At 47.9% G+C, this 10,134-nt stretch overlaps 1 protein-coding gene and 1 pseudogene across 1 annotated transcript in view; both read right to left on the bottom strand.

The window, feature by feature from the left end:
* Positions 1-968: 968 nt before the first annotated feature.
* Positions 969-10,134, bottom strand: part of LOC135806669 (branched-chain-amino-acid aminotransferase-like) — a 15,524-nt gene continuing 6,358 nt past the window's right edge. Inside the window, exons 7-12 of the mRNA XM_065320897.1 lie at positions 8,163-8,250; positions 4,853-4,907; positions 3,288-3,373; positions 2,996-3,136; positions 2,464-2,538; positions 969-1,747 (exon numbers count right to left, since the gene is read on the bottom strand). Of these exons, the coding sequence (XP_065176969.1) occupies positions 1,703-1,747; positions 2,464-2,538; positions 2,996-3,136; positions 3,288-3,373; positions 4,853-4,907; positions 8,163-8,250 (490 nt within the window). The 3' untranslated portion in view covers positions 969-1,702. The remainder of the gene's footprint in view (positions 1,748-2,463; positions 2,539-2,995; positions 3,137-3,287; positions 3,374-4,852; positions 4,908-8,162; positions 8,251-10,134) is intronic.
* Positions 7,997-8,090, bottom strand: LOC135807231 (U6 spliceosomal RNA; annotated as a pseudogene).

Consider the following 10,134-nt stretch of genomic DNA (forward strand, 5'->3'; position numbering starts at 1 on the left):
TAAGCGAGGTCTGACTGTACTACATGACTGTATGTACTGGCATCTGCTCACAGCTAGCACTGTAGCCATGGTAGCAGTCAGCAGAGAGGCAGAGAGGCGGCTTTGACCATGTGCATCAGAGTCCTTGCTCCCCCGGCCCCCGCCGGACTTGACTGATCTATTATCAAGAGTACATAACCGGGGATGTTATGTACTCTTGATAATACTAAGAGTATGCAGCTTGTGCACACTTTGAAGAGTGTGAAGCTCAAATGGGTTGCCGTCCTGGCAAAATTCCTGGATTGTAGTGCATTTAAGGGCATGTTCGATTGGCAGGATCGGGATTCCGATCCACTGGATTCGCACCCTTTCGATTGGTCGAGTCCGGATTTGGATCCGGTCAACCCACCTCGGGGAGCAGGGTTGACCGGATCCAAATGTGACCTTTGTGCGCATATGGCGGGTAAAAATCGTTTTTGTACACATTCTGGTACGCACACGTGGATCGAGATATAGAGCTTGTTGACTTTTTGTACAACTGGCGCGGTGAGTACGACTTTTTATTACTTCGTCAACATGGCAACAGTCAAGGCCCAAAAACAGTGTCCAGTTGACTCTGAAGGATCCAACGGATCTGAGATCTGGATCCCAATCCTTACCAATCGAACATGCCCTAAGTAGATATCCAGCTTCGCACATAAATTTAATGTACACTGTTACAATCATTATAGTCAGGTACCCCCCCCCCCCCCACACACACAGTGACACTACCGACACCACCAGTGCATTATGATTGTACTATACTCTTGATACACCCCCCCCCCTTTACCCCCTCCCCCTACATAACATACCCCTCGCCAACGGCATCATTTTTTGTTCTTGCCACAAGCAGTCAGATGTTCCTAGTTCAGAAGTTCTGAAGACTGCTTCAGTGATACATGTACACTGCTCCAGTCCTCATCACGTACAGTACATTTCCACAGTCACCATTATCATCACCATTGTAACGTTATCATGACTTGCACCATACTGGCTCTAAAATTAAAATTTAAGGCAAATAGCTACTTACAGAGCAAGAAGCAAGAAAAGACCTTGACAAGCAGGTGCATTTCACATGCTGCTACTACAGTAGTGCCCTGGACCTAGGCTGATTTACTTGTGCTCAGGTCAAAGGCTGATACTCAATGCTCAATGAATGGAATGCTAGCAAGGGCAGCGTAGACACCAGATCACATGACTAGCCAGGGGGCATGATAGCTAAAACAAAAATATTTCTCTGCAGATTACTCAATAACGACAGCAGTTACCAGTAACCGTGAACTGTGAACACAGGACAGTACGCCTGTCTCAGTGACTATCTCAGTGACTATCTACCTAAAGAACAGCAGCAGCAGCAGCAGCAGCAGCAGCAGCAGCAGCAGCAGCAGCAGCAGCAGCAGCAGCAGCAGCAGCAGCAGCAGCAGCAGCAGCAGCAGCAGCAGCAGCAGCAGCAGCAGCAGCAACCAGGAAGGCACTAGTAAGAAAGATTACAAACGTTGTAAATAAAGAGTGTGAGGCAAATTGAAATTGTACATCTCTGACGTTGAACCGGCAACGGTTAAACAGTACATATCTCTGAAAGTGGTTAAAACATATTGACAAATGGAGTGTTCTACGTCTAGCACAAATAATCCTGACCGAAAACTCGAGTGAAATGACTGCTGAGTACCAACAAGGCGGATGATTACTCATCAATATCTACTGACCATTCATGCTTGACACGGCCGTACTGAAAGTGCAGGGAACAGCAGAGCAAACAAAACAAAAACAGAAACAATGGAATGTGCAAGTTAGCTGAATTGAAACAAACTTGATTGTACAAAACGAAGGGTTGAATGACGCTGCCCTCTTGCCAATATAGTGCACTATTACTAGTAGCCTTCTCGCTTAGGATGAGCTTTCTTTTTTTATGGCAGCTTAAGCGAAGGCTATATACCTGCCTTATGCAGGTTGATGCCAACGCGAACAAGCAAAATAATAATACAAGTAATAATAATAATTACTAGAATGCACATGCCTCTGTCGGACTTTGAAACGAGCATGCATGCCCTCAACTCAGGGCAAGGCGGAGTGCCTGCATGACTTCATGTCATGTTGGTATTGGTAAAACAGTGTGTGGAAAGTATCTCAAGTAAGAGACAGCACAACGGATCATCCTCCTCTTCCCCCCCCCCCCCACACACACACATGACACGTGGTAACATTGTATCTAGTAGCACAGGGTGCAAGTTCTCACCATCCGCAGCATCACCAGTGCCAGCAGCAGCAGCAGCATCAGCAGTAGCAGCATCAGCATCATCAGCAGTAGCAGCACCAGCAAGCAGTAGAAGCAGCAGTAGCAGCAGGAGTGGCAGAGGCATCGGCAGAGGCAGCATCATCCCCAGGGCCAGCAGCAGCAGCATCATCCCCAGGGCCACAGAGAACACAGAGAACACATTATTGTACCTGAATGTCAGTGAGAGATTTGTGACACTTGCGTGCAATATGGGCTCCAGTATCCATTGTTGGGATTTCGATAATCTGCAATACAGATAAAGGAGAAGTCACACATGTTAAACACATCTAGTATGGTACTACATGTAATACATGTACTTGTACATGAACACGTATCATCACCATCACCATACTACTTCGAAGTACTAAGCATGCCTGCAATGCCACCAGCCCCTTCCTTCACACTGATGGATATATGGAGCCTTGATCAACACGAGTTTCCATGGTTTTACCAAGGAAGCACCTGAATCCAGGCTGCAGTTCAGGCACTGAAGTACATTTGTTGACATACACCAAGCCGCACTTGAAGAATGATGAGACAAAAATCTGGTTTGTCAACTGTTCTCTGAAGGAAGATAATAATTATTATTAGTATGCTCTGATGGGGTACACATCCAAGTACTTGTCCATGTGCTTCAAAGTAAGAATTAGGAATTAGGAAAGACAATCAAGAAAGAAAGCAAAAGCCATGGGCATCACTGACCTTGTCTTCATAGAGAATGCTTCCAACAGGTGATACAACACATGCTGTTCCTGCTCCAAACATCTCAATCAACCGATTTTCAGCCTTGGCTTCCACGATGTCCTTCATTGTGAAGTCACGTTCAGTGACCTTGCACTCACCCTTCAGAAGAAGAACAATACGGAATTAGCGATAGTGACAGTAAAGTCAACAAGGGACACCAAGGCAGCAGCACAGGTGGCGAGATTTACAGTTATACAAGTATTTGTTGATAGCCGCGGCCAGCGGCACATGACATCTGGACATAACTCACCCATGACTGCGCTAGTGCCAAAAGAGATGCACGCGTTACACCGGGCAGAATTAATCCATTCAGCGGAGGTGTGACCAGTTCCTTTTCTACACACACAAAAACAAACACACAAAAACAATTTCAACTCGGATGTTGAGCCAAATTACAAAAACAATTACAGATTATTTGGAAAACATCATGCCCATCAGCAAGAGCTCATAATCCCCAAGAGTGTGCAACTCCTGATCAGTCCCTGTATGGAGGCCCGCTCGGCGGAATTCCTTCATTGCGTCATTTTTGTTGTAGTGCGACGGGTCATGCCGATGAATTCTTCTAAAATTTGCAGTCAAACTCGGATGCTTCCTTCGGGTAAACTGCCTAAACTGCGATTCTGATCTGAATCCCGGATCAAGAAGTGAAACAACGCGCGCGCGCGCGCGATTCGATGCCAATGGTGACTTCTCATCGCCTTCTTCTTTCGCCAGTGCAGTCTGTCTCTTCAACAAATATTTCTTCCCCAGGCCCTCGGCACATTTCCGGTGCTTTCCTCGAAGATAATCAAAAACAAACACACAAAAACAATTTCAACTCGGATGTTGAGCCAAATTACAAAAACAATTACAGATTATTTGGAAAACATCATGCCCATCAGCAAGAGCTCATAATCCCCAAGAGTGTGCAACTCCTGATCAGTCCCTGTATGGAGGCCCGCTCGGCGGAATTCCTTCATTGCGTCATTTTTGCTGTAGTGCGACGGGTCATGCCGATTAATTCTTCTAAAATTTGCAGTCAAACTCGGATGCTTCCTTCGGGTAAACTACCTAAACTGCGATTCTGATCTGAATCCCGGATCAAGAAGTGAAACAACGCGCGCGCGATCCCAAAGACAAAACTATTTTTTCGATGCCAATGGTGACTTTTCATCGCCTTCTTCTTTCGCCAGTGCAGTCTGTCTCTTCAACAAATATTTCTTCCCCAGGCCCTCGGCACATTTCCGGTGCTTTCCTCGAAGATAATTTCAAATGATTGAGGAAATTGAGAATGCGTCGAAGGAGCATCGGCTCAGTTGCACAGCTATCAGAATGATTATCCTCGACGGCAATGCAATACTTTTTTCCTCACCAAGCTACACTTGTATCATTGACAGCGTCCTTATTATTTCTTCCTGTCGATGTCCGGGGCACGTCCATGGATTCTTGGAGAAAAAGTTTGTTTTTGAGAAAGTACGACTTGTACGTCCGAAATGTCTTCAAACAAAGCTTCAAAATGTCGAGGCTACAGCCTTGAGTTAGGAGCGGTTCCGGGTATAGTATCCAGAAATCGCAAGGAACCCAAATTTACCTCGGATGACAAGTTGCGTGTGACGTAATGTAGGAATTTCGCCAAGCGCTGGGTGAATGCCAGTTGCACACTCTTGCCGTCTTGGGGGTTAAGAACTCTTGCCATCAGTCATGTGGGTAACCATGACAACTAGTGAGGGGGGGGGGGATGGGGCTCGATTGTAAGTCGCACGCCCTTTATTGGCCCTGAACTGAAGTGTAAAAAGGTGTAAGACTTATATTCGGGGAATACGGTAGACAACTTACCACCAGCTTTGTTCACCCAGAACATGAACATATTCATCGTTCCAACTTCTGTGATCTACAACATCGCAAGTAGTGCAACACAGCACACAGCACACAGCACACACAATAATTACACACATACACAAACACCATTAAAAATTAACTGACCAGAGCAGTAATTGTACATGTCTGTGTGAGACACCAGTGAAGAAATAACTGTGCATGAAGAATGTGTCAGACACCAGTGCAAGCAGACACCGGCGCAAGCAGACACCGGCGCAAGCAGACACCGGCGCAAGCAGACACCGGCGCAAGCAGACACCGGCGCAAGCAGACACCGGCGCAAGCAGACACCGGCGCAAGCAGACACCGGCGCAAGCAGACACCGGCGCAAGCAGACACCGGCGCAAGCAGACACCGGCGCAAGCAGACACCGGCGCAAGCAGACACCGGTGCAAGCAGACACCAGTGCCAGCAGATACCAGTGCAAACAGACACCAGTGCAAGCAGATACCAGTGCAAGCAGACACCAGTGCAAGCAGATACCAGTGCAAGCAGACACCAGTGCAAGCAGACACCAGTGCAAGCAGACACCAGTGCAAGCAGACACCAGTGCAAGCAGACACCAGTGCAAGCAGATACCAGTGCAAGCAGATACCAGTGCAAGCAGACACCAGTGCAAGCAGACACCAGTGCAAGCAGACACCAGTGCAAGCAGACACCAGTGCAAGCAGACACCAGTGCAAGCAGACACCAGTGCAAGCAGACACCAGTGCAAGCAGACACCAGTGCAAGCAGACACCAGTGCAAGCAGATACCAGTGCAAGCAGACACCAGTGCAAGCAGACACCAGTGCAAGCAGACACCAGTGCAAGCAAACACCAGTGCAAGCAGACACCAGTGCAAGCAGATACCAGTGCAAGCAGACACCAGTGCAAGCAGACACCAGTGAGCAGACACCAGTGCAAGCAGACACCAGCGCAAGCAGACACCAGTGCAAGCAGATACCAGTGCAAGCAGACACCAGTGCAAGCAGATACCAGTGCAAGCAGACACCAGTGCAAGCAGACACCAGTGCAAGCAGATACCAGTGCAAGCAGACACCAGTGAGCAGACACCAGTGCAAGCAGACACCAGTGCAAGCAGACACCAGTGCAAGCAGATACCAGTGCAAGCAGACACCAGTGCAAGCAGACACCAGTGCAAGCAGATACCAGTGCAAGCAGACACCAGTGCAAGCAGACACCAGTGCAAGCAGATACCAGTGCATGCAGTTACCAGTGCAAGCAAACACCAGTGCAAGCAGATACAGTACCGATCGGCTATAGCGTTGGTGTTTGATTTTCGTGAAAATATCACTATAGGCGATATATTACTATAGGCGATATGCATACTTAGGTATGCCTGACAAATGCGTGTATGGTGTCATTCGAATCAGTGCAGCGTGCAGAAGCGTGCTGTGCATGTGACTGTGCAATACGCGCAGGGCAGAGCTACTTCCTGTGGAAGCAAAAACTTCGTGACTTTTGGACATGAGTTTTCAAGGAATGTGTTCTTTTGGAAGAGAAACACTTCAACACATTCAATCGACATATCAACAATATCTACAGGATCGATTAGTGGGAGTAGAGTCTCAGTCTGGGTCGCCATCGCTCGACTCATCACCGCTGAAACCGGTCCAAGTGGCAGGTCGATCGACGCGTGATGTCGTATGTCACGGAGAAGCTTCTCTGCGTCCCTGATCGTCTTTGCTGTTACCTGAATGCCTTCTCCAACATCTCGGCGGAGACCACGGTAGCGCTTCAGCGCTGGTACTCATTACTGCCTCCAATCTCGCTCGAGGATGCCCCGAAACAACAAGCACAGCCAACGCCAAACATTTCGAATTTTCTCCGAGGGATATCATAGTCGTACAGCGCTTCCTGGCTGCCGCGATCAGATCTCGCCATGTACGTTGTATACTTTTTTTATGATCATCACTATAGCCGATGAAAAATGTATGCAGTAAGATCATTTTGACACAGAAATCGTACCATTATAGCCGATATATTACTATAGCCGATTATTACTATAGCCGATCCGATATGTATAGAAAGGGGTGGTTTACGAAAATGAATTTGAGAATACGATCACTATAAGAGGTATATTACTACAGCCGACAACCCTATAGCCGATCCGCACTGTACCAGTGCAAGCAGACACCAGTGCAAGCAGACACCAGTGCAAGCAGACACCAGTGCAAGCAGATACCAGTGCAAGCAGACACCAGTGCAAGCAAACACCAGTGCAAGCAGACACCAGTGCAAGCAGATACCAGTGAGCAGACACCAGTGCAAGCAGACACCAGTGCAAGCAGACACCAGTGCAAGCAGATACCAGTGCAAGCAGACACCAGTGCAAGCAGACACCAGTGCAAGCAGATACCAGTGCAAGCAGACACCAGTGCAAGCAGACACCAGTGCAAGCAGATACCAGTGCATGCAGTTACCAGTGCAAGCAAACACCAGTGCAAACAAACACCAGTGCAAGCAGATACCAGTGCAAGCAGACACCAGTGCAAGCAGACACCAGTGCAAGCAGACACCAGTGCAAGCAGATACCAGTGCAAGCAGACACCAGTGCAAGCAGACACCAGTGCAAGCAGACACCAGTGCAAGCAGATACCAGTGCAAGCAGACACCAGTGCAAGCAGACACCAGTGCAAGCAGATACCAGTGCAAGCAGATACCAGTGCAAGCAGATACCAGTGCAAGCAGACACCAGTGCAAGCAGACACCAGTGCAAGCAGACACCAGTGCAAGCAGACACCAGTGCAAGCAGACACCAGTGCAAGCAGATATATTATTATGTTTTTGTTAGCATGGATGACTATAGCCCTCTCATGTACAGACACTGGTTTCTAGCATGTGTCATGCGCATATGCATGGGCCAGCCTGGAAACAAGAAAATCATTCAAAGGACACTTCGGTAAAACCCCAAACCCCACCATCAGCTAGCACTCCGCAAGGTCGCAGTGGTCCTGGTGAACATGACAGCATAGAAGACCAGGAGGGAGTATCACACAGAAACATACACATTTGTCCCGTTAGCAAATTTCCGCTCGAACTAATGGATATACGTCATGTGCTCTGACCATGGTCAACTATGGCTTTGTTGGTTTAATCCAAAAACAAATTTGAGTGTTTTGCGTGTCATACTTAGCGCAGGGGCCATGCTAACCATCTCCACGTCGTACCAATTTTAGTACAGGCGTCAACGCTATGATCACCGCCACCATCAGGATCTGAAGTGGTACTATGGTAATCAAAGCAAACATTAGTTTGAATCTTACATTCTGCTCAGGGCCAAAGAGCCACAGTACTTGTGAACAGTCACGAGCTTCAGCTTCCTTCTGTGGTGAAATCGTGGGCCCATAGTTACTGGAAACACAGGGAAACACGTAGGTAGGAGTTCTAGATTGTCAACAACATCATGATCAATATCCAATCATGGAACATGTATGAAGTATGAATCATTATCATGAATACAATGATGTGACGGACATGATCAGAGTCCATGTACGAATCACAAATTACAATGTACCGTAAAGTACCGCCAGAGCGCCCCACCATCTCGTCCTTTCGTGGTCGCCTTGTGGAGGTGGATTCCTGTCTGCAGGTCATACGACACGGACCTTGTACAAACATTGCACATTGTGCAGTCAATCCGTACCCAGTTTACCTTCGAGCTCCACATAAAAGCATACCAAGTGTGACCTTAGTACACGAAGGTTCTCACATCGTACAAACTTAGTAGCATTCTGCCATACGATTTTCTCCCCTTGGCTGTAAAATCAAGGTGGGGCGCTCTCGCGAGACGGGGCGCTCTGGCGGTACTTTACGGTACTCTTAAGTCTGAAGAACAGATTTCGCACACAAGTCTCCATTGATGTGTACACCAGGGAGTACTAGTATCAAGAAAGACTACACCAACACCATAGTACTAGTAGTATCAAGAAAGACTACACCAACACCATAGTACTAGTACAGTTGTGGCAAGTGAAATCCGACACTTGCCATAGGGGACAGCGCCACAAATGGACACCAATGATGTAATGCACTGCACCTAATTTGTACTATAGAGCCGTATGCATCCCGAACAGATCGAAAGGTCACAGCCTAGATACACACAGTTCACAAATATGGTACACATAAGGAGTATTGGTATCCAATCCCCATTCATTTTTGCCAGCACCTTTTGAACCTTGACTGTGATGAGTACGAGTTCTGTCATCAGACAGATAAAGTTGTATGTAACACATGTACTGTACGTATGCAGGGCTGCAGGGGCTGCAGACTGCATGGTGCAGTCCCTTATGCCAAGTGTCGGATTTCACTTGCTACAACTGTAGTATCAAGGGAGACTACACCAACACCATATATGTACCATAGTACCAAGAGTACATAACCACAAGAGTGTGCAACTCCAGCTATGGGGTCTACGACGGCAGAACTTCACATCAGGTGATGAACCCGTGCACTCTGTGCATGATAGATACTGGGTTGTACGCAGCCCAGCTTTGGGTACAACTCTCTTGTGGTCACTTTCAGGGCTCACGGTTGGGATGCCAAAACTCGATTACGTGGGAGGACATCTTGAAATCTGATCACCATAGAAATGAGCTCGCGTGACTCGAGCTATGCACGCGGCAGTGCACGCCTACGCGGCGCGGAGCACAGCAAGGACTCGAGAGAGTTGCAGTGACCTGGTGACTGACAAGAAGAAGTAGAACTGAGGAAGACGGAGACCGGCTGGGGGGACTTGTGTTTCACTTTGGTTGCCGTTCACTGTCGTTGTTATTGCTTCTTTCCGAGCGAGTGTGTTGCGAGCAGTGCTGGCCTCGTAAGCCGAAGGCTTCAGACAGTTCGTTCGCACGCTGAGTCCTGCGATGAGAAGTCGCGAGTTCTGCCGCCGAGTCTTTACTGAGAAAGGGATCGACATCTATGTCGTCCGCTGGTGCACTGGCACAGGTGAGGAGAGGTAGAGGACAAGAGCTCCTTGATGGAATGAAGCAAAGACTCACACCGTGTTCTAGTTCGTTATCTCTGTTCTCAGAGCGTTTTGTAAATGCACTTACACGAGTGAAAGAGCCGTGCCACGCTGCTGTGAGAAGTGACGATGGAGAGTTGTGAATTATTTGATTTGCCACTCTCTTTCGTTGCAAGAGGACGATTCAAATGGCTTTGCCGTTGTACTGGTCATGTATTTTCGGTTCGCCATAGCTGCTGAAGCACACAGCAGTAGAGCGCCGATGAGCGAGACAG

Source organism: Sycon ciliatum, chromosome 1 (assembly GCF_964019385.1).
Source record: "Sycon ciliatum chromosome 1, ocSycCili1.1, whole genome shotgun sequence".
NCBI lineage: Eukaryota > Metazoa > Porifera > Calcarea > Leucosolenida > Sycettidae > Sycon > Sycon ciliatum.